General features: G+C 54.6%; 1 protein-coding gene across 12 annotated transcripts in view; it reads left to right on the top strand.

The window, feature by feature from the left end:
- Nucleotides 1-801: 801 nt before the first annotated feature.
- FERMT2 (fermitin family member 2) overlaps nt 802-24311 on the top strand; it is a 37174-nt gene continuing 13664 nt past the window's right edge. For 4 of the 12 annotated variants that reach the window (XM_040701837.2, XM_040701833.2, XM_040701832.2 and 1 more), the window contains exons 1-4: nt 802-1201; nt 1464-1632; nt 11515-11748; nt 22829-22963. In XM_040701837.2, coding sequence (XP_040557771.1) covers nt 1142-1201; nt 1464-1632; nt 11515-11748; nt 22829-22963 — 598 coding nt within the window. In that variant the 5' untranslated portion in view covers nt 802-1141. Of the gene's footprint in view, nt 1202-1417; nt 1633-5447; nt 5801-11514; nt 11749-22828; nt 22964-24311 lie in introns of those variants that run through there. The other 8 variants (XM_040701835.2, XM_040701834.2, XM_004936527.5 and 5 more) reach the window with 4 other exon arrangements.

Genomic DNA, 24311 nt, shown 5'->3' with positions numbered 1-24311 from the left:
CCACCAACACCCTGAGAGCGGGGAAACGGAGCAGCGAGTGTTGCTCAGGGCAGGAGGAACCAGCAGCAGTCAGCTGTAGTGAAACAAGGCGGCCACAGCAGGGCCGTGATGCATTGCATCAGCTGGGAAGCTCAGCCAAAAGGCTGGAGCACAGAGTAACCCTTTCTGTGTATGGCCCTATTGTTTGGCACTGGAGCAACGCTGAGATAAGATCTGAGAGAGCTCTGCTGTTACGGGCTGGTGTTCCCCTGTTGGCACCCTGCAAGCTGGGCTCCAGCTCCCAGGTCTGGGGGCAGAAATGGGGTTCTGCTGGCCAGGAGTGAGGCCCAGGGAGGATTTGGGTTGGATTAATGTTGGAAACGACCTGTAAGATCGCCTAGTCCAACCATCTGCCACGCTAGTCTGAATCCTCCACGCTCTTTGTGTGCTAAACCTTAACGCTTATAAGAAAGGGGATCCCATCGTAACAGCAAAAGGGAAGAAGTGGTGGGACCCCATCATCCTCACCATGAGGTCTTCGTTCCCCTACCAATTATCCACCTCCGGAGTCATACAGGATGGGCACACGGGAAGCTGAGGACTGTGCCGTGCCCGAGGCCACGGGCAATGGGATGGCTTCCATGGGACGCGGTGCCATTGCCAGCCACATCCTGCCCACCGTCCCGCTCCCTCCACACACGAAGGACTGTCAGGAAGCCGGGCTGCCCGGCGGGACGCACGTATCATTGGGCGGAGAGCTGCAGGAAGCGGATAATAGGGGTTTTTTTCGGTATTTGTGCCGGCTCAGGCTCTCGGTTCAGCCAGTTCCCATTTCCTAAGCTCTCGGGCGGTCGGGATGGAGGGAGGCAGCGCATCGCCCGGCCTCGGCTCCATGAACCACGACGCCAAGGTGAGGCTTTTGTCTTTGTGTTCTACCAACGGGACAGGATGAACGCATCCCAGAGCTACCAGCAGCCGGGCTGGAAGCGCGGGCCGGCTCAGAAAAGCCCCACGCGCTCCTCCGGCCCCATCGGAGCCGCTCTCCGGGGCCGCCTCCCGCGCACCGCACGGGGCGGCGCTGCCGACGGGCGCCGCTCCGAGCCGCGCCGTGCAGCTCCGAGCCGTGCCGTGCAGCTCCGAGCCGTGCCGAGCCGAGTCCCGGATGTTGGAGCAGCCCCCGCTGCGCTCAGTCCTTTTCCATAAAAGGCCAAGGGGCTCGGCGGTCGTTTTTCCTTTAATTACCCCCCTCCTCCTCCTTCGTCCCTCCTCCTCCTCCTCCTCCCATCCCATTCCTGCCCGCCCCTTCTCTCTTCTCCCCCTCCCCTCTCCCCCCCCCCCCCCCAACGGCGGCCCCGCAGGCAGCGGTTCGGGGGCGGCCGCGCTGTCCCCCCCCGGGCTCCGTCCGCCCGTCCCTCCCTCCCTCCCTGCCCCGCTCCGAGCCGTGCCGTGCCGTGCCGGCGCTGAGCGCTGCTATCTGCGCGCAGGAGGCCGGGGCCATGGCGCTGGACGGGATCCGCATGCCGGACGGCTGCTACGCCGACGGGACGTGGGAGCTGAGCGTCCATGTCACCGACCTGGGCCGCGACGTCACCCTGAGGGTCACCGGGGAGATCCACATCGGGGGAGTCATGCTGCGCCTCGTCGAGAAGCTCGGTGAGTGCCGGCGGCCGTCCTGCCCCAGCATCCCGCCCCGGGGCTCTGCCCCAATGCTTTGCTTTAGCTGCGGGGAGTGCCTGCAGCCCGCGCCGGGGCACTGCCCGACATCCAGCGCCATGCCCCAGCAGCCGGCTTTGAGACCCAGCACCGTGCCCCGGTGCTTTGCTCCACCACCCGGCGCCCGGGGACTGCCTCAGCACCCAGCCCTGGAGCTCTGCCCTCGTGCTGTGTGCCTTAACACCCAGAACCCCGCTGCAATACTTGGCTGTAGCACTCAGCGCCCCGCAGCAGTGTTTTGTTTTAGCATCCAGCCTGCAGCCTGCACCCAGGGCACTGCCCCAGCATCCCACCCCAGTTCTGTGCTTAAGCACCCGGCACCCAGCACCCTGCCTGCACCCCGCACCCAGAGCTCTGCCCCAATATTGTGCTTCAGCTCCCGACACGAAGCCCCCTGGTGCTGTGCTTTGGCACCCAGCACCTTGCCTGTATGCAACACCCAGCACCTTGCTCACATCTGGCGTCAGGAGTTGGACTCCATCATCCTTATGGGTCCCATCCAGCTTAGGATATAATGTAATACACCTGGACCAGCACCCTGCCTACATCCAGCATCTGCCCCTTGCCCGTCCCCCTGCATCCTGCCCCAGTGCCCTATTCCAGCCCTCTGTGTGCCCCAGGCTGCCCCTGCACCCCTCTGAGCTCCACCCAGACCCCCAGCAGCACCCACCCTGCACCCACTCCCATCACCCCGGGGTTCTGCTGGCTGCAGTTTGCACGGAGCTCAGCAATATCATTGCTTCGGGCTGTTTGGTGCAAGTTCTGTGATTAACAAAAAGATTTAATTGGCAGAGTTTGCTCAGAGCAGAGCTGGGCACGGTCAGCGTTAGGGGAGGTGGCTCTTCCTGCCCTCTGGCTGTGGTCTGTGTGTGCTTACCCAGCAGTAGTGTTGGGGTGGTTGCTGTCATTGCTGGGATGAAACATGAATGTTGCACTGCGGGCGCATGCCTGGGGCTGTGGGAGTAGCAGTGCTGTCAGCCGTGCCCGCGGGTCCTGCTTAAATGCAACACGTTTGCATGGCTGTAAGAGCAGCGTCCCGCCTTGGTTGTCATTTGTTAATTGTACGGGGTTAAAGGAAGGAGGAGATGGACCTGAACAGGGTCGACTCAAAGGGAGGCAACCGTTCCATCAAAGGGTCTCCTGCTGGAGGCAGCCCTGCCTCCAAAAACCCATTTATGTCTGTGTTATTTTTCTGCTGGAGCTGCAGAAAGCGCAGCCTGAAGCCGGGCCGAGTGCTTGGCGAAGCAAAGCAAAACCCCAAAACAAAATAATAGGGAAGAAAACAAACCCCGAGCCACCTCGATGGCTTTCTAGACGTGGTAAAAACCGACCCCGGGGTGATGGAGGGCTCTGCCCGGGGCTGCCGAGGGGACCCGAATTAGAGGCTGACGTCAGACGTCCCCGCGCCATGCTGGTTAAATTAGGCATTGTATGAGGGGGAAGGAATGCCAGCGGCACGGGAATGGGATTCTGCTGCTCTGTGCTCAGCTGTCGGCACAGCCCGCGGCCGCTCGGATCCGTGAGTCGAATCCGTGCTGCTTCCCCCATCCCGAGGCTGGTTTGCTTTCTGAACGTCTCTCTGTGTTTAAAAAGCACAAAGTGTGATCATTTCCCGAAGGACCTCTCTCCCTCTCCCTGTTTTGCTGTGGGTTTTAAGGAAACTTCCCAAAGCTGACGTTTCTGGCAGCACTGGGATGCCCGGCGGTGGATGGATGGGATGCAGATGGATGGGGCTGCTGCTGGGGGCCAGGCCTGGCTCTTCCATGGGCTCTTGTTCCATTGGGGAGCTTCCATGGAATGTGGGGCCAGGCTGAGCCCAGGGGATTTGGGGCCGGGCTGAGCCCGCTGCCTTCTGGTGGAGCCCTCACATTGGTGGAAGCCGTTGGGGGCTTTGAACGTAAACCCTACGCGTTCCCTCCCTGCAGTTCCAGCAGCTTGCAATTAAAACCTACTGCAATGGGAAAAACCCCCACGTGGGGATTCTGGTAACGGAGTGAACTGCAGCGCCCCGCGTGCTGCCCTGTTCTGCATCACCCCGGCAGAGGAGGGCTCTGTGTTAATGGAGCTGTGCCATTGTGCTCGGCAGGAAAATGGGCAAAATTGCTGAGGTTTGAAGAGCAGCACTGTTTATTGGTGACCTATAAAGGTCCGGGGCAAAATGCTGGTTACAGCACAGGAGCCGTGCAATTAATCCTACCCATGCCTAAGTTGGGGTGATTTCTTCTCTCTCTGTGTATTTATATGTAATTTTTTAGCAGCGGGCTGCACTCCAGACGTGGCCCATTTGCAGAAGACAGCTGATTGCGTTGGAAGCAGGCAGCAGCTGCTTGGCTTTGCCCAAAATCCCAAGCAGGGCCGCTGCCTTGTAGGAATTCTGCCACTATTGCTTGACTTACAAAGTCACTGCGAGGGGAGGAAGGAAGGAAGTGAGCAGAGGTTATTGTTGTTGTCGGCTCGAGGCTGTTTTAAACATGTGCGACCAAAATGTTGCTTCCATTTATTTATTCATTTGTTTGAAATGTGCCTGGGAGGAGCTGTGTGGGACGCTCTGGGGAGATAGGGGGCTCGGGGACAGGCTGTTGGCTGGGCATGCCAATGGGGCTTGGGGACCAAAGGGCTCCGGTGCCATCCAATGGTGTGGTGGCACCCCAACTGCTCAAAGGCCTCGTGTTGTGGTCAAGCAGCGCTCTGGGAAGGATTTGGGCAGCGGTTTCCAGCTCTGCTGTCCCCTCTCAGCTCTTCTGTTGTGTCTCATGGTGTGTCTCCTATGAGATCTCACGTGGGCACAAGGGCTGATGCACACAAAATTTGGGGGTTTTGGTTGACGTAGTGCATGGAGAGCAATTTCTTGTGCTGGTTGCAGCCTGCAGATGTGCCTGAGGGAATGGTTTGAAACTGAGACAGGGGAGGTTTAGGTTGGAGATGAGGAGGAAGTTTTTCATCCAGAAGGTGGTGACGCACTGAACAGGTTGCCCAAGGAGGCTGTGGATGCCCCATCCCTGCAGGCATTCAAGGCCAGGCTGGATGTGGCTCTGGGCAGCCTGGGCTGCTGGTTGGTGACCCTGCACATAGCAGGGGGTTGGAACTGGATGAGCACTGTGCTCCTTTACAACCCAGGCCACGCTATGGTTCTCGGGCACCCGGTGCTGACCCACGTCCTCCTGGGGAACGTCTCGCCGGGCTCTGTAGCAGCTGGGCTGCGCTGTGGGCGCAGTGCTGGTGCCGCTGCAGCAGGCAGCGCTGGGCCGTTCTGGGGCAGGAGCGGCTCCTGGGTGCCCCGCAGCACCCCGGCTGTGGTTTCATATCGCTGCGTTTTGCTATCAGCTCCGCTCCTCGTCCCCGGAACAGCGCGTTGTAACAGCGCTGCGGTGGGAACGCGGCACGTCGGCGGTACTCGGAGGAGCCGTGCGGGCTGCGCGCCGTCCATCGGCTCCGGGAAGCTCCTGCGTAGGCACGCAGCGAATCGCGGGGCTGCGGCTGACATAAAGTCCTCTTTGTTGGCTCCGGCGCTGCCGGCCAGCAGGAATTGGGGGCGGGGGGAGCCGGGGGAGCCGGGGGCTGCGTGCTGGCGGCTCCGGGTGATGCGCGCTCCCATCCCGAGCGGCGATGGCTGTTTGGAAGCCCCCCAAAGTATTAAGGAATAAATACAAAAGTCTCTTTTTGCCGTGACTTCCCCTCTCTCGGGTGTGTATGCGCTTTGTCCCAATAGCGGCACGTGAAGGCGGTGGGGAAGCGGCCGTCCCACACCTGGGGGCGGAACCCATCGGCGGCGGTGCTGGGAGCGCTTCTCTTCCAGCCCGGGCGGGGGATGCCGGGGGGGCGCAGAGCCCGAATTATTGCCGGTGACCACAGACAGGAAATCGTTGGGTTTGCAGCTCAGACCCAGCCCGGATCGGCGGCTTCCTCTGGGCTTGCGGTCGGCTTTCGCTGTGGCGCAGTGTGGGATGGGGCCGGGGGGAGCACAGCTCGCACCCCAACCTCGGTGTGCTTTGCTGTGTTTGTTCCTGCCGGCGGCCGGCCTTCCTTTCCCCCACCCTCCTCCATCGGGCTCTGAACGCGGCGTTCTGCACTGAGTCTGACCGTGTTTTGTGTGATGTCGGCTGTATGTGTGAGTTGCACCCTCGTGTTTAAAGGGACGGATGCGGAGCTGACCGCCCTCGGGTGGGAATTTCCAGAGCGATCCCTCTCCGAAACGTTGCAAAAAGCAAACCAGGAGCCTCCCGGTTTGCTGAATCCCGGAGCTTTCTTGCAAGAAGCCAAGCAGGGCTGGGAGGACGCGGTGACTGCATGGAGGGGTGGTGCTGAGCCGGGGAGTGGGTTTTGGGGAAGGGACCCGTGCTCCAAAATGGCCCTCAGGCAGCGCTGGGCCATCAGCTTCCCAGCATGCACAATGGGATTCATAGCATCACAGAACGGCCTGGGTTGAAAAGGCCCACAGTGCCCATCCAGTTCCAACCCCCTGCTATGTGCAGGGTCGCCAACCAGCAGCCCAGGCTGCCCAGAGCCACATCCAGCCTGGCCTTGAATGCCTGCAGGGATGGGGCATCCACAGCCTCCTTGGGCAGTTCCTGGTGCAAGCTGTGATGGTGTTGGGCTTTCACCTTCACTCTTCTGTTTCTGAGATGCGGGGGGTGGAAGGGTGTGTGGCACCGACGTGGAGTTCTGGATGCAGGCAGTGTTTGCTGAGTTGGGAAAGAGCATGGAGTGTTTGCACTGCATGCGTGGCTCATTGCAACATCACCGATTGCACAGCTGCTGTGAGCCCACAGTTTGGGCACTGGGGGGGCGTTATTTGGTGGTGGGGTCTTATAGAGAGGCTGCCGGAGTGCTGCGGTGGTTGCAGAGCTCGCTTTGCAGGGGTGCAGCTGTTACCAGAGGAACGGGTGCTGAGCAGGCTGAGGTGCTGGGATGAGGGCTGCCTGCTCAGTCCTGCGTTATCTGCCTGCTGCATGCATCCTGCACAACGTCCTCCTGCTGCTATCATCTGCAGTGCCTCCTGGCACGGCTTAATGGGCACGAGCCAGGGTTGCACCTCCAGGGACGGAGCACCCACAGCTCTGGGGGTGGCTGTGCCAGCTCCTCCCCACACTCACTGTCAAAAAAATGCCTCCCCGACACCTAACCTTAATCTCCCCTCTTTTAGTTTAAAGCCATTCCCAGTTGTCCCATCACTGTGACCCAATATTGCAGTGCTTGGGATTGGAGGGATGCGCAGTCATTGCAGCTGGAGGCTCCCTGCAGAAGTGCTTTTTCTTCCTTCCTTCCTTCCTTCCTTCCATCCTTCTGCTGTGTATCTGGGCAGTGCTTGAATCACTGCAGCCCCTCTGTAATCGAGTTTCCTTCCATTGCTCCCGGTTCCATCTGCCGCAGCTCTGCTGCTGTGCCGCTGGATGGGGTGCATGGGGGGCACCCTGCTTCATCGGGGCATGAACCCTGCTCAAAAAACTCCTTAAAAATAAAACCCCACCTTTTGCTTTCCTTCGTTCTCTTCATTAGGAAAATGGGGGTGTTGGGGCCGCAGCAGTGTTTGTAGAGCCAGGACTGGGGAAGTGGTTGCAGATGGAACAGGAGGGATATATGTGCAGCAGTGCAAGTGGCACCGTAATGAATCAGATTGCCAAGTGCTGGTTGAGTAATCCTATTAACGCTGAAAAGAGCTTCCTTCCTAGAGCTTGCTGCAGAGCAGGAGCGACTTCCATGCCTGCAAGGCTTTGTCCTTGCTGGGGGTGCTGCCTGGGTTCTGCAGAGTGGCCATCAGTCAGTGATCACCCTGAGCAAGGATGTGTCAGGCAGCTGTGCCCTGCATTGCACCCTGCGTTGCGTTTTAGGGGGGAGCATGGCTAGTGCACGTGGTGGTGATGGGTCACATCCTGCGTTGCATTTCAGGGATGGGGTTCGTGCATGTGGCTGTGATGGGTCACATCCTACACTGCATTTCAGGGACAGGGATAGTGCACGTGGTGGTGATGGGTCAGCTGGTGGGCTTGATGATCCTAGAGGTGTTTTCCAAGCTTCGTGGTTCTATGGAAGGTTCTGTGAATGGCTCATAGGACCACTAAGGTTGGAAAAGACGTCTAAGATCACACAGGTCAATGGGTTTCTCATAGCTGGCCTCATACAGGGCACGTGATTAAAACCCCTTATTAAATCTTAGGAGCACTGAGAGCATCACGTTGCTGATGGCAGCCGATTGCAGCAGGCTGGTAATGCTTTTTAGAGGCTGTTTGTCTCTGTGTGCTGCAAAGTATAATTTTTCAGCTCTCATTACCAAAGGGCAGAAGGATTTTGTATTTAATCCTTTTCCGTTTAAAGTCCAAACGTATGCTCCTAAATGCCCCATACCGCACCAACCCATAGATGGTTCCTGACCCCATCACCCAGCATAGCCCACCAGCTCTTCAGCCTCACCCCAGATGAGTGGGAACAGCTCATTTTCTGCATTTTTTTCCATGATTGTCCAAGAAGGAGTGGCTTTGGCATGTTCAAAGGAATCTGGGTGTACGGAGGTCAGCACGAGCTGATGGTGCTGGCAGGTCCCACCCCACAGGGATCAGTAGGTGGATGTGTGTATGTGTGTATGGTCACGTGTGTATAAACAGAGCTGTACCCATATGCATGCGTTTACCAAGAGAGAGAATGTATATATACATGGGCAAATATGCTGTGTGTGTGTATCCATAGCATAAATATAATGCATATATGTGTGATATATATCGTATGTACACACACAATTATATACAGATATATATATATACATGTGTATACCTGAAGGACTGAAACCAAATCACAGCCTGAGCCCTTCTACTGAGTACACACACATACATATATATGTGTGTATAGAGAGAATCAGAGTCATTAACATTGGAGAGGACCACTGTGATCATCTAGTCCAACCATCAGCCCATCACCACCATGCCCACTGTATGGGTGAATGTATGTGTGTGTGTTTGTATATGGGTAAACATGAAGGTCTGTGTATATGCACACACACTATACTTGCCCATATAGGTATACATATATGAATTGACAGTATTTGAAAATAGTCATATGTAGATATATATAGATGTATGTGTATGCGTGTATGCGTGATATCAATGTGTGCATATATGTATATTTTAGATACATTATACTTAGTTTATGAAATACTGATATATTTTATAGGTAATTATATATTTTATTTCTACATTATATATCTTGCATACATACCAAGCTATATCTTCGTATTCTTATCTATCTATCTATATATATATGGGTCCATGTTAATGGATCCGTATGTATGTGTATGGGTCCATATATACATATATACCATGTGTATAGATAGATACAGTACCTAATGGACTCATTGAGCCTGCGCAGGAGCTTTTAAGTCCTTCCCAGCCCACATCTGAGCCCCGTGTGGTTGGCTGTCGGCGAGGAGGAGGTCCTGCAGCAGCAGGAGGGCCCATTGAGGACAGGGGCTATCCCAAAGCAAGGAGGCATGGGCAGTGTTTATGTGACAGTGGGGTGCTGTGTGTGGCTGCCGAGGAGCTGCTGCAGGGCTGGGGATCCCCACGGGTCCTTCAGTCCTCCCCTGAGCAGGCGCTGGTGAGCTTGGGGTGTCCCTTGTTATTTTCTGCTGCGTGAATCCCGGATGGAAACTACTGGCAATGGAAACGTGCCAATGGAATCGGAAGGCACCCGTTGGGATCATAGGATGGCTTAGGTTGGAAGGGGCCTTAAGGATCATAACCCCCCACTGAGCACAGCCCCAAGGACGTCACAGCTCAGTGTTCAGCCCTCAGCTTGCTGCTAACCATTTCCGAGGCTCCTTTATGCACAGCTGCTCGCTGGCCATCTCACCATTAACCCAAAGCGTTAATTGCTCTCAGGCTGTGCGTGCCATGCCTGACAGGTTAATCTGCAGCGAGAACCCAAATCCCCCCCGTGCCCCGCTACACTTAAGTGTTACTGATTCAAAATGCTTTTTCTGTCCCCCCATCCCCCCCCAGGCTTCAGTGCCAACCTGTTGAGCTTCCAGCTGGGCTCAAGTTGGACCTCATTACCAAAGTCCATTGTAATGATTTCTCAGATTTTTCTGAGGGTAGCCAAGGCTTGTGCAAGTTTGCATGCTTTTCTATATTTGGTTTTGTTTAATTTGATTGTACAAAGCTGCTGAAATGTCCAGCTTAGCATTTCTGCGTTCTGGCTGCGTGATGATGCCGTTTTGTCACAGATTGAGAGGAAAAAGAGGCAGGGACCAAAAACCCCATTTGTCGTCCCGTGCTGCAGGGCTTTGGGTGTGGGCTGGCGGCCACAGAGCAGCAATGGCAGTGGGTGGCTGCTGCATGGGAGTCCGAGGCCACAGCAGGGCCTGGGGCAGAGGGCCGCCTCAGCATCATGCCAGGGTTTGACCCAGAAAGTACCTTGGTTTTAAACCTCTTCTTTGCTGAGGAAATTAAAGTAATCCTACAAAATCCGTAAGCTCAAAACTTCCTGCTAACCCCATTCCGAGGGCAGAAGTGCACCCAGGACGTCCTGCAGCCTCCTGGGGTTCTCCTCCGCCGGCCCATATGATGTCCTACAGCGCCGTTTGGGTCTCCCCCTGGGAGGAGAGCTTTACTTCCCCATACAGCTGCTTTCACCCCGCTGCTTTTGGGGGTTCTGAGGCCAAGGAGAGCTCTGCAAAATGCAGCTCTCACTTTGAATCGTAGAATATCCCGAGTCGGAAGGGACCCACGAGGGTCATCGCGTCCACTTCTTTCCTTTGAGTCACTGCTGGGAGTTTTCCAGTTTTGTGTGCGGGAACTGCAAGGCTTGGCAGGAAGCGTATTTAATTCCATTAATGCTGTTTAATTCTGTTTTCTGCGCACGTGCAGCCTGCTGGGCTCACCTTTGGGTAGCGCGGCTGTGGGGACAGGGCAAGCCAACAGCTGACAGCAAACACTGAAGTGAAAATCCCTCCTGGGAACGCAGTGAGTTGGGCGTGAGCCCCTTGGTGTCCCATCAGCTGGGACCGTGTGGACCCCGTGTGGTTCCTCACTGCCTTTCCTCCTGCCTAGCCCACGTCTGGGCCAGTGGTAGAACCGTAGGGTGCTGTGGGTTGGAAGGGGTCCTGTTGTCCTAAATGCTGCATGGTGTGCAGAGAGCATCCTTTTTTATGGCATTGGTGGAAGTGACAGCTGATGGGAGCTGTTGGAGAGGGTCCAGAGGAGGCCACAAAGATGGTCACAGGGCTGCAGCACCTCCCCTATGAAGACAGGCTGAGGGAGCTGGGCTTGTTCAGCCTGGAGAAGAGAAGGCTGTGGGGTGACCTCATCACAGCCTTTCAGTACCTAAAGGGAGCCTACAGACAGAAGGGGAGGCAACTCTTTGAAAGGGGAGATAACAGCAGGACAAGGGGAAATGGTTTGAAGTTGAAGGAGGGAAGACTGAGGTTGGATGTGAAGGGGAAGTTCTTTACTGTGAGAGTGGTGAGGTGCTGAACAGCTGCCCAGAGAGGCTGTGGACGCCCCGTCCATCCCTGGAGGTGTTCAAGGCCAGGTTGGATGGGGCCCTGGGCAGCCTGGGCTGGTATTCCATGTGGAGGTTGGTGGCCCTGCCTGTGGTGGGGGTTGGAGCTTCGTGATCCTTGAGGTCCCTTCCAACCCAGGCTGTTCTGTGATGCTGTGATGAGAAAGCAGTGACATCCTTCAGACCCATTGTTACATCCCATAGCAAACAACTGATCCCTGAGCAAAAAGCTCACCTCCGAGTTGGCTGCTATGGAGTGCAAGCAATTATTTCTGACTTTTGAAGGTTAATTCTGGTCTTGGTTTTAATGGTTGAACGGCGTCTCTGTTGCAGATGTGAAGAAGGACTGGTCGGACCACGCGCTCTGGTGGGAAAAGAAGAAGACGTGGCTCCTCAAAACGCACTGGACGTTGGACAAGTATGGGATCCAGGCTGACGCCAAGCTGCAGTTCACCCCGCAGCACAAGCTGCTCCGCCTGCAGCTGCCCAACATGAAGTACGTGAAGGTGAAGGTCAACTTCTCCGACAGAGTCTTCAAGGCGGTTTCCGACATCTGCAAAACCTTCAGTGAGTACCTCGTCTTCCCTCTGTGCTCTTGTCCAGTAAGACTCATCCAGTCACTGCTGAATTCCACCTCCAAGCACTCAGCACCTAACGTGGGGATCCAGCAGCCCAAGGGTCTGCTCGTTTTGCCTTTCAGTTCCCATCTTCTGTGTGTCAGTACAGAGCACTGCAGATGTAACCCACGAAGGGATGAGGTTTCCATGCTGAGTGCTGCTTTCCCAACAGGGCTGCTCTCAGCGTTGCACTGGGCAGCAGCAGACCCTGCTCCCTGGTAGAGCTCTTGGTGCTGGGCTTTGATTTCTACTGGTATTTGTGCAAACGTAGGCGCTGGGTGATGAACAAACCCTGCAATAGGAAATCTGCTGGATCCCTGGGTCCTCTTCTAGGAGAAAATGGTACTAGAGATTAAGTGTTGATGCTTTGCTGTTAAACTGTCTGGTGGAAGGAAGCAGCTGATTCTCCCTCCTTCCTCCCCAATTCCCTTCAGTAAGAAGCCCCAAGAGGGGTGGATCATTGCTATACCAGATGTGCAATGCTTGCCCAGGACTCCTGCTTCCAAGCACTGCTTTTTACCGATCTTCCCATGTTTCTTATTTCCTCCCCAACCCCCCCCAGCCATGGGCCACGGTCACTCAGCTCAGAGGGACCAAGTGATGCCCACGCTGCTGTAGTAAATCTATTTCTGCTCTCCTAGAGCAGCTCTGGTTACTCTTGGCTGACCCAGTTGTGTGAGCAGGAAGCTGGAAGGGAGCTGTTACGACACCCGCTGAGCTGGTGTATATATAGCTGGTGATGAGCCTTGAGAGGGCTCTGTGCTATTTCTTTCCTGTTCGGGGTTTGGTTGAGTTTTGGGGTTGTTTTGGGTTGGGTTTTTCTTTCTTTGAGTTTCATCTTGATAAATATTGGGAAAATCCTCCTTAAAACAGGAAAAGCTTAGGCAGTGTTCTTTCCAAGCAGATTTAGCATCCCACCCCCATCTCCCCTCGCGTCCCCCCATTGCCATTCCCATGCCTTGCTAGACAGCGAGGCCACGAGCGTCTGCTTTGCTGCTGCTGAATGTGGCAGTGAGTCACGTTGGGAAATTCTGCTGGAGTTAATCATGTAACGAGAGCACAGAGCAGCCAGAACCTTACATGGGCCTGAAGCAGCTCTTGATTGAACTCCAGGCCTCCCCGTGTATTTATGAGCAAAGCAGGAGGATAACACTAATATTTAAAGATGTGCAAAGAGGGGAAATCTGCTCAGAGAGCTGCAGTGAGCAGCACGGAGAGAGCTGTGACATCTGTGGTGGGTGTTTGTGCCAGGTGCTGGGTACCTGGTGGTGGGGAAGGGACAAAAGAGGGGTTTGGCTCAAACCCAAGCTGTTTGATGGCAGATGGGAGCTGCGAGGCTGAAAGCGGGGGTTGCATCTTGCTTAGCCCTTCTGCTGGTGTGTACTGCAAGCCAGATGTTCTGCGGAGCTCAGCGTGGGGAATGGGAAGATGGGACTGGAGGCTCTCGATGGAGATCTGTGCACACCTTTCTATCTGGTTATATGTGCAGACATATAGATCTGATAGATATATATAGGATGCATATGTATATATGTAGAATCGTAGCTTGGAGAAGACCTCCAAGATTCCCAGCCCACCCCCCCACTGCCCACATCCCTCAGTGCCACCTCCCCACAGCTCCGGATCACCTCCGTGGATGGTGACCCCACCACTCCTGGGCAGCTGTGCCACTGCAGCACTGCTCTTTCAGAAGGTGAATGTTTCCTGATTGCCTCCCTCAGGAAAACCAAGCGCATATTCCAAGGTAGGAAGGGAAGAAGGTAATCCCTGCTCTATCATAGCTCTTTTCTCTGAAAATCCCTTCATTTCTTAAATTGCATTCTGCTGTGGCCTGCCTGAGCCACTGCTCAGCAGAGAGAATTGTGTTTGTGAGTCACTCATAGCTTGGCTCTGTTTGCTGTCTTTGCCCCCAGAGCATCTAATTACATACTCCACTAATTTTAACATATGGCATGATTAAGGAGTAATTGGAAGTAATTCCTCGTGTCGCCAGCACTCTAGCTGGTTGCATCTCTACAATGCTCCATAAGCAAGCAGGATCATGCATGCGTATATTATTTAGGTTGTGCCTTTGCTTATTTTGCCTTTAAATTATAGGATGTGCCAAGATTTGGAGTTAACGACCCAAAAGATTGGGAATTCAACCCAAAAGATAGAGAATTCCTCAAATTGTGCAGTCATGTTTGCTGTGCCTGTGTTTGGCAGCCCACGGAGGCTGCTCGCAACAGACATTAGATACAGGCTGCTGCTGTGCAGAGAAAGCCTGGGCAGGAGGATGGAGGAGGGACGTTTGTGCTGTAGAACTGCAGTATATATGGATTATTTACAATTGGACTTGATGATCTTCGTGGTCTTTTCCAGCCTTAGTCATAGAATCACAGAACGGCCTGGGTTGCAAAGGCCCACAGTGCTCCTCCAGTTCCAACCCCTGCTATGTGCAGGGTCGCCAACCAGCAGCCCAGGCTGCCCAGAGCCACATCCAGCCTGGCCTTGAATGCCTGCAGGGATGGGGCATCCACAGCCTCCTTGGGCAACCTGTTCAGTGCGTCACCACCCTCTGGGGGAAGATGAGTCTGTGGTTCTTGGTGATTCCATGCAGTGCCATAGCACAGGGCGAGGATTCTGCCCCAGCTTTTGTTCTGCAATTGGTGTCAAATCAGAGAGCAATGGGAAAGGAAGGAAGGAGGCTGACATCTGCAGAGTGTTTCTGCCCAGTGTCCTTTGGTCCTTGAAATGGCTCTGCTCCAGGACGGTGCCTGAGATTTACATTTCTGTCACAGGCTGCAAAAGGGGATTTGGTGTTACAGCAGCTGAGGAACGCTGTCAGAGCTGTGAGAAATGTTAGGACTGGCCAGTGAGGTTGCTTCTGTTCTGCATCTCTCCTAATTAAAATGAGAGCATTATTGCTGCTGCCTCCTGGAATACAGCATGTCACCAGTGGGATTTCTTTTCAGAGCCCCTAATCTGCAGATGGAAATGGTCTCAGAGAGCAAAGCTCACCTCTGGGGATCGTGGGGGTGGATGTGGGAGGACGCTGGAGCTGCTCACACGTCCCCGGGGTCTGTGGAGGTCGTGTGGAGCCAGAAAAAGCAATCTCATTCCCAATGGAACAGCCCCTGCGTTCCCCCTGCAGCCGGTGGGGATGGGAGGAGGGGATGGAGCAGGAGGAGGGTGGAGAGAGCAGCCCGGTGCTGGGCCTGGCTGTGTGCCTGCTGGGAGGGCAGGCTTTGGTCTGCAGTCAGAAACCACAGAAAGAGAAAGTAAAAGTTCCCTTTTTCGGTTCAGGGATTGCTGAGCGATGGGGATGTGGTTATGAGTGGGGATTGCTGCTTATGAGTGCCCTGTGTGTCCCTGTCCCATCGCTGCCCTGCTGGGGAGGTTGTTCCTGCCCAGCAGACAACCTAGAAAGTATGTGAATGCAATTCAACACGCTGCATGTCAGCAGCTGATTGGTATGGGGCAAACTGCGAGGGAAGGTTCAGGCTGGATGTTAGGAAAGGGACTTGCACAGGGGCAGCTTTGAAGCTCTTCCTTCCAGGCTCAGCTGTGACCCAGAATCTCCATTGTTCAGCTTTGGGCTGTACTTGGAGCTCCCGGATCTGTTTGCAGCTCCCATCACTGCAGTGGAATGGCTTTGCTCCCACTCAAACAGCTCCCCAGGCCGGTTCTGACCCATCAATCACGTGGAGCTCAGAGCAGATGCAGCCCTGCTTGGTGTCCCCATGGAGAAGGGACTGCAGAGCATTCTCCAGTCCATTGATGGTTCCCCTGGGCTTCTCTTTCCTGTGCCACCCCAAAATACCACTGCCTGAATAGGAACCCCCAAGGCTCCAGAGCAACAAGAGCCCAGTGATGGCAATTTTCTACAGCTCTCTACAGAAGGGAGGTGGTAGCGAGGTGGGGAGCAGCCTCTTCTCCCACGTGACAGCAATGGGACAAGAGGTGATGGCCTCAGGTTGTAGCAGGAGAGGGTCAGGCTGGATATTAGGAAACATTTCTTCTCAGAAGAGTGATGCTGCAGTGGCACAGCTGCCCAGGAGTGGTGGGGTCACCTGGAGGTGTTCCAGATGTGGCGCTGAGGGATGTGGGCAGTGGGCACGGTGGGGTGGTTGGGCGTCTTGGAGGTCTTCTCCAACCAGCTCCTGCTGAGCAATCATCCCATGTCACTGCAGACAGACAGATGCTCTTCGCCATCACACCATCGCTGCGTGATTAGAGAGGACGCTTCCCATCTGCTTTTCCCTTAAGCTGTTTCCCTGCGGGCTCCCCATGCTGCTCTGTAGGTTCTCTCCCTGTATCCTGGGGCGGCAGTGTGCTCCAGGCAGGATGCGCTGCTGCTGCTGGGCACGTGGGAGAGGAAAAGCAAACAGAGCTGCAAGCAGGAAGGCTTTTTTCCCATCCCTCTGCATTTCCTGCCCCAGCAGCGCTGCGGGTGTCCCAGAAAGGGAGAGTTGTGGTGGTGGGTAAAAGCTGCTGTCCTTCCCAGGTTCTTCCTCATATTCTTCACTGGTTGTGAGTTCGTACCCCGGAGAGTGGTGGTCAATGGTTCAGTGTCAGATGGAGATCACGATCAGATCATCCCAGGCTGGATGTGGCTCTGGGCAGCCTGGGCTGCTGGTTGGTGACCCTGCACATCGCAGGGGGTTGGAACGGGATGAGCACTGTGGGCCTTTTCAACCCAGGCCATTCTGTGACTCTGTGATGAGTGGCAGCTGATGTGCCCTGCTCGTCCCCAGCCACCGCCTGCAACCCGAGCCGCAGTGCTGGTGGCATTTGGGAGCGGCGCGGTGCGAGCCTGGGCGAGGTGTCACCCCCGGGCTGTCTGAACACTGAATCTGACCCTACCTTATTTATTTATTTCTTTGCTTCCCTTTATAAACGGTCTCTCCCCCAGTACAGAATGTCCTCTGCCTTCTGAAGTATTTGTAATATTTCCACGCCCTTCGGATGCCAAAAAAACTTCTATAAAAAGCTGCTATTTCTGCAAAAGTGAAGCCCGTTGGTCCTCCCGGGGCTGTGCCCAGCCCTGTTAGCACGTGGGGCGCTGCTGGCTGCCTTGGGAGAGCCACGGGGCAGAGCTGGGACGTGGGACAGCCAGCCCTCTGCCCAGAGCTGGGGGTGCCCCATCCCTGGAGGTGCCCGAGGCCGTGGATGGGGTGGATGAGCTGATGGGGCACCCAGCTGGACTGGATGATCATGGAGTTCCCTTCCCACCCAACCTGTGCTGTGATTTTAAACTGAGACAGGGGAGGTTTAGGTTGGAGATGAGGAGGAAGTTTTTCCCCCAGAGGGTGGTGACGCACTGAACAGGTTGCCCAAGGAGGCTGTGGATGCCCCATCCCTGCAGGCATTCAAGGCCAGGCTGGATGTGGCTCTGGGCAGCCTGGGCTGCTGGTTGGCGACCCTGCACATAGCAGAGGGTTGGAACTGGATGAGCATTGTGCTCCTTTGCAACCCAGGCCATTCTGTGATTCTAGGATTTAAACTATTTTTTCCTTCCTTTATGCCCCACTCGGAAACAAAGCAGCATTTCTCCCAGAATACTGGGACCAGTTCAGGGTTCTGCACACGAGCAGCTGGGGGAAGCAGCCCTCCTGCAGCACAGCTGGGATGCTGGGCAGCGCCGCGGAGATGCTCGGAGGCATCGCTCCCATCCCAGCCCCTGCGCAGGGTTTGCTGCCTTCTGCTCCCGCCAGCAGAGGTTTGGCAGTAGCGCAGCTATTTCTAAATACGTCTTGGGGATGGGTGTGGAAGGAAATCTCACCATTTAGAGAGCCTGCCAAATTGCAGCGGACTCAGCTTTTTAAATCGCGAAGGCTGAGTGTGCCGCTGCCAACTTCTTCATTTCTTCACCCTTTTGATTGCTCTCCTGTCCTCGTCTGCTGTGTTCACGTTGAGTCTGAGCGCACCCCGGGACCAAAACGACGACTCCTAAACTGACCGGAATGGAAAAATCTCACCCCCTTCCCCCCCGTCCCGTCCCCGCGCTGCTGTCGAGCAGCGTCAGGTTGTATGTCACCCTGTGAGTCAGTGCATGTTTTCGTCCTTATTCTTCTGCTTGACAGAGCCCCTTTAAGTAGACGTCTGTCCCGAAGCCATGAGGAGCTGCTGGCAGCCCAGCCCTATGCCTGCTCCAGGGCCGTTCTCTCTTTATGGCCCGATGCAGGGGCTCTAAGTGGATTTATTCTCTGGTTTGTGATGCTTAATAGAATGAGTTTCATTTGACTTCAGCAAATTCAGGGAAAGGCTCAAAGTGCTGCCTGGGCTCCAAAAGGCATCCGGATAACTGGAGGCTGGGGATTTCATCCCACTCATGGAAGAACCATCCAAACATCCAGCGTTTGGCTCCTCCTGTCCCTCCCTTTTCCTTCGCCTCGCGCTAATGCTGGGTTCCATCAGTGCTGTCTTCTTCCTCTGCCTCCTCTTCCTTATGGGCACCTCCAGTCCTGTGCCACCTGCTTTCAGCTCTGGGCACCACTCAGCATCAGTAATTTGGCAGATGACAGCAAGTTGTTAGGAAGTGTTGGTCTGCCTGAGGGTAGGGAGGCCCTACAGGGGGATCTGGTTGGGCTGATCAATGTGCTGGGGCCAATGGGATGAGGCTCAACAAGACAAAGAGCCAAGTCCTGGGCCTGGGTGATGGAGCCCCCATCCCTGGAGGTGCTCCAGAGCCATGGAGATGTGGCACTGAGGGCTGTGGGCAGCGAGCATGGTGGGCTGGGGTTGGGCTTGGGGATCTTGGAGGTCTTTTCCAACGTCAGTGATTCTGTGATTCCATGGTCAGGGCTCCCAAGCACACCATTTTCAGGTGGTTTTGCACATCTGTGCTCCAGCAGCACATCGTTCATCCAGCTCTCAGGTTTTCCACATGGTATTCAGGAAGGCAGAGCCCGTGCCAGGGTGAGCCCTGCTTTTGCTCTGCAGCACATCAGGTGGCTCACGGGATGTCCTGCCCGACCTGCTGGCCCGCAGCTGTAACGCAGAGCTTGGCTTTGGCCCAGATAAATATTTAAGCAGCCGGGCAGCTGAAGAACCCATAATAAAATGTTCTGAATGTGCTGTGGGTGAGGAGCTGCTCCGCCATCAGATGCTGCAGCACCGCCGTGCAGCCACGCTCTTATCTGCAGGCATTCCCAATGCTATGCACTGCTTCTTATTTTTTTTACTGCCTTGGGTTTGTTTTGCAGAGCTTTATCTTGAATGAGTTAAAGATAGGGATAATACCTGGTTCTGTCAACTTACAGCGTCAGACAGAACTTGCTGATTCCGTCCCAAAAAATGTAGGTTGAAGTCTGCAATGGGAGGGATGTGGGTTTTGAGGTCTCATTTCTCTAGGAATTGTCGTGTCGGACTGCAAAGACTGTAATTTTTATGAGTCATTGGTTCGAGGCGTTGGTTATCCAGTGCAGAAATAACCCACTTCAAAACACGTTTCCTAGCTGAGGGCAACTGGATGAGCATTAAAGCGAGGATTTCCCCTAAACGCTGCGTGTGCTGCAAGGGAAATGATGGAGTTTTCAGTGTTTCAAGAGCAAGGTTAACCAGCTGTATGGATTTGAGGGCAGCCAGAAATGGGGTGAAAAAAGGGAACGGTAACTTCTTTGGAGGGTTTGGTCTCTTGGCATATCAAAACTGGATAGTGGATGCATTGCAGTGGGCAGCACCGGTGGTGGGTGGATGGCTGGGCTGGATGATCTCAGAGGTCTTTTCCAACCCTGTTGATTCTGTGATTCTAAGTAGTATGATTTCCTGTAATTTTAAATTTGGGGGAAGCTGATGTACCCTGAGACAGTGCTTCCACTGGGTGATGCCATCTTGGATGGAGACAAAATCCCTCTTTTGTGCCAAAACCTGTGGGTTTTGCTCCTGCCTCTTCTTTCCCATGGTTGCAACGCACCTTGGTGCTAAAGATGCAGCAGCTGTGTGGTTTGCTTGACGGATTTGGTCCAAAAGTGGTGTACATTTGGAACTTGACAGCCGTCAGAGTGGCTGTTTTCCTTCGGAGCCAGTTATCCAGGAGCAGTCTGTGCGCTGTCCTGTGGAGGAGGAGGATTTCATCCCAGCTCTGCTGCTGATCTCTGGGCACAGCTGGGCCAGGTGGGCCGTGCATGGGCTAGAGTAGAAAGGAGAGATTCCAAGGGAAGGAAAGGCTAAGACCAGCACGGCAAAGGCATCAGCACAGTGCAGACACGGACGGGCTCTCCATAGGCAGCACCCAGCAGGATGGGCCGCCCCCAGCCACGCCGCGGAGGGAATAGCTGAGATTTCACACGCTTGCACAATATGCAGAAATTGAAATGCTAAATGGATCGTGATCGTTTACAGTAATTTGGAGCAGACGTCGCCAATGCCATCTGTCTTGTGTGTACCGACGAGGAGTCTCTCTTTGAGCAAACACAGCCTTGGCGGATGGTAACAAAAGCAGAAATTGGAGAGCAAACATCGCCCCGCTCGGAGGTCAGCGCTGCGGCTCTGCGGGGCCGTCAGTGGGAGCTGAGATGGGGGCAGATGCGGACGGGGTTTGCTTGGCTTTGGGGCTGGAGTCCCCATCTGGGGAGATGTTTTGCTCCAGAGGAACATCTCCAGCAGGCATGGTGTGACCTACCCAACAGCACCGACCTTCCCGTTGGATTTCCAGTCTGTCACACTGCTTTGAAGACGTATCTCTTGCTTTTATGGCCAGAAAAAGGGCTGGCGCCCTGAGCAGCCCCCTGTCCTGCTTTCCAACTAACTGGAGCACCACCATCTGCAAGCCCTTATACCCTGGACAGTCTCTGCTTTAGCTACAGTAACTAAACACCGTGTTTGCCAAGCCTGTCTCTATTCAAAACACGCTTGAGGAGCCTTTGTAAACTTATTAATCATAAGCAGTGTCAAGCATTTTTTTCCGCCAATAGTTTACTGAAAGATGGAGAAGCACGACCAGAGAAATGCTCCAAGCTGCTTTCCTTTCTTTTCTTCTCCTTTGGCTCCGGGGTCAGAGCTGCAGACGACAGTGCTCGCTCACTGCCTGCGTGCTGCACGCTTATAGCAAGCTTCACTTTTGTTTTCCCCACCACAGCCCGAATGCCCGCAGTTGGCTTTGGTAGGGCTGTGAGATGACGGCATGTCCAGCAGCTGGCTGTTGGGGTGAAATTTGGGATTTATCTCTGGAAAACGTGCCTGACCACAGAGGGGCTCCTGCATGCCAAGGATGCTCCGCTGCGCCTCGTGGCGCTGCGCGGCTTTGAAGCAGCTGCCGAAAACTCACAGCATCCTTTGTAATCCGAAGAGAGCATCACGAACAACTGAGGAACTATAAAAAGTCGCTTTGAAATCAGATGGTCAAGCGTTGGGCCGCCTCCAGCAGATTGCTTTCAGGAGCCGAGCTTGGCCTGCAGCCCTTGGCCTCTCTGAATGGTTTCAGCTGAGCGGCAGCATCAGTTGCTAATGCACCATAAATAAACAGCCGAGTATAAACCTTGCTAGCAAAATACCAGGGGAACTCCTCATTTTAGGCACTGCTGCGAGTTGTCCTGTGCTCGTGACCCCAGTTATCCCAGCAGATTTTTTCTTAATGAGATAAGCTGGAGGCGAGAGGAGTGAATCAGAAGAGCCGTCTGTATTCCCGCATTGGGTGTTTGTTGGGAGGAATGGTTGAAGCATTGAGTGGTGGTGAAACCGGCTGGGAGTGGGTGCAGGAAGGAAGCTCAGTGCCATGGGTGGTGTTTGTGTCGTAATAATGAATCAGGCTGCACTTTCATTAATTAAAGCTGTGCCAGCGGATGGTTTGGGGGTCGGAGACCCATATTGTGGGAGATTCTGGCCGTAGTATGGAAGATTCTGCTCAGAGAAGTTGTGGGTGCCCATCCCTGGAGGTGCTCGGGGCCAGATTGGATGGGGCTTGATTTAGTGGTTGGCAACCAGCCTGTGGCAGGGGGGTTGAAACTGGATGGTCTTTGTGGTCCCTTCCAACCCAGCCATTCTATGATTCTATGGGTAATGCAGAGGTGCTGCGTTAAGGCGTGCTGGGTCCGGGAATCCACCCCTGGATGTCACCCAGGGTTGCATCTCCACAGCCCAGTTGTGGGTGGAAACAGAGGTTGTTGTACAGATAACGGTGCGGCCCCACAGCGCTCGCCGTGTCTGCAAGCAGGGCAGCACAGTCTCAGAGCAGGACATAGCCTGCCAGAGAAGCCACACTGTAATAAGTTTAAAAAATAAAGTCATTTTTGGAACGTGCTGTTTGTGATGGCAGCCATCCCCTGACAAATGTGGAAATAGCAACCACACAGGAGCTGGGGCAAACTGCAGGGCCTCCCCACTCTCATCATGAAGAACATCTTCCTTACATCCATTCTGAACCTACATTTCAGTTTCAAACTGTTCCCAGGTCTTTCTCCTCAGGGCTGCTCTCTGTCCACTCGTTGCCCAGCCTGTACATGTGCTTGGGATGGCCCCGACCACTGCACTACGCATTGCTGAACTTCCCAGTCCTGTCCACGTCCCTCTGGATGGCATCCCTTCCTTCTGCCATGTCAGCCGCACCGCTCAGCTTGGTGTCATCCGCAGACTTGTGGGTCCACCTGGTCCCACTATCCATGTCATTAATACTGGTCCCAGTGTGAACCCCTGGGGGACACCACTCATCAGCAGCCCCCACCTGTTTGCATTGTGCATAGGAAGTGCAGTGTTTGGCCCTAATGCTGTGTTAGCTCTCCAACCACAAGAAGTGTTTGTTCCAGACAAGCTTGGTCTCAACTTCATTTTTAGCCATTGCAAAACAGGAAAATCAGCCAAGGTATTTTGAGTTACTGGATGCGGTTCCTTAAGGAAGGATTTTCTTTCCCTTTTCCCCATTTGTTTCATTTTGCCTTTGTTAAAGTGGTCCATTATTGCCCAGGAGTGGTGGGGTCACCATCCCCGGAGGTGCTCCAGAATGTGGCGGTGTGGCACTGAAGGATGTGGGCAGTGGGCACAGTGGGGTGGGCTGGGGCTGGGGATCCTGGAGGTCTTTTCCAGCCTTAATGATTGTACAATTTTCTCCCCAGACATCAGACATCCGGAGGAGCTCTCTCTTCTGAGGAAACCCAGAGATCCATCAAAGAAAAAAAAGAAGAAGCTGGATGACCAATGTGACGACGAAGCCTTCGAGCTGGAGGGCCCACTGATCACACCAGGGTCGGGTGAGCCCAAGCACACGTTGCAGGGATGCGCCTACGGGGAGCAGGGACGAAGAGGCAGCTAGATAATAAAATGGGAGCATATATAGGGAAAAATGTACAGTGGTATTGATCTGACCTAACTCCTTAAGGGCTGTGCAAGACATGGGCCCCACATGATTTCCATGAGCTCCCTACGCTGGTGAGCGGTCACGCCGGCACAGATCAGTGCCTGGGGCTGAGGTGTGTAGGGAAGCAGAACAAGGCTGGGCTTTATAAAATAAAAAGAGAAACCAAGCGTGACCACATCAACACATAGATTGTGTTACTGAGATGTTTTCTTTCCCTATTAAGAAAGAAGCTAAATGGAAAATCACTCCTAACTTCACATTCCAGGTGTGTTTTAGGCGGTACCGCTGCTCTAAACCGTACTTGTAGCCCAGCAGAAGCAGCCCTGTTATTAATTGCGTTATTGCTCCCTTGTGCAAAGGGTGTAGTTATGGATTGGAATGGTACAAAGCTCTCGTGGCGGGGGGGGTTCTTACTGCTATGGGATTTTGCCAGCCTGTCTCACGGAGCATCGCTAACGAAGCAGCACTGCTAATGAAGCAGCACCACTAACGGAGCAGCACCGCTTGCCACAAGCAGCAAATCGATGCGGGGTGTTTGCAGGCTGAGGGTTGTTCTGGCTCTGCTCCACGGCCGGGGCTGGGATGAGGGAGGCTGCGAGTGGGAGCACTTAACCCTGATGGAGTCACAGAGACAGCCGTAGCGCTGTATGCCTGCAGGCCGGCGAGACGTGGCCGGCAGCCAGCGCTCTGGGTTTGAAGTCCTGCACGAGGGGATGCAGGGCGGCTGTCTGTGAGAAGCCAATGCCTCGGGGTTCGGTCCGTTCGTATTAATTGCCTTGGAATTAAGCGAGGTGAGAGCGAAGGTCGCAGCAGTGCGGTCACTGCTGGCGGTGCTCACCTCTGCAGGCAGGGTTGGCATCTCCACCTGCAGACAGGCAGCATGGACCGGCTTTGTATCCAAGGAGAAAAACTGCTTTTTTTCCCTCTGTTATCACTCATTCTTTTCTAAATCACTGAAAAATCCTTCTGGACGTTTCCTCTCCCATCTGGAGGAGCCCTCCCTGCGTCTCTCAAGGCTCCAGCCAGCGCTCGTTGTCATTTGGCACTTCCATCAGGAGAGGCACTTGGCAGCCTTTCCGACAGGCAGCATTTGCAGGGAGCATCTCTGTTAGATTAATTCCAAGCCCTTGGCCCGCCTGGTGGGAAACGTACGCAGAAGGCACTTTTTAATTTAGATTATTTATGACTCTTGCAGTGAGTCACTTCGAACTGTCTGCTCCGAACACTGCGGCTGTGAACGT

Source organism: Gallus gallus, chromosome 5, assembly GCF_016699485.2.
Source record: "Gallus gallus isolate bGalGal1 chromosome 5, bGalGal1.mat.broiler.GRCg7b, whole genome shotgun sequence".
Classification (NCBI taxonomy): Eukaryota; Metazoa; Chordata; class Aves; order Galliformes; family Phasianidae; genus Gallus; species Gallus gallus.
This window is presented reverse-complemented; position numbering and strand designations above follow the sequence as displayed.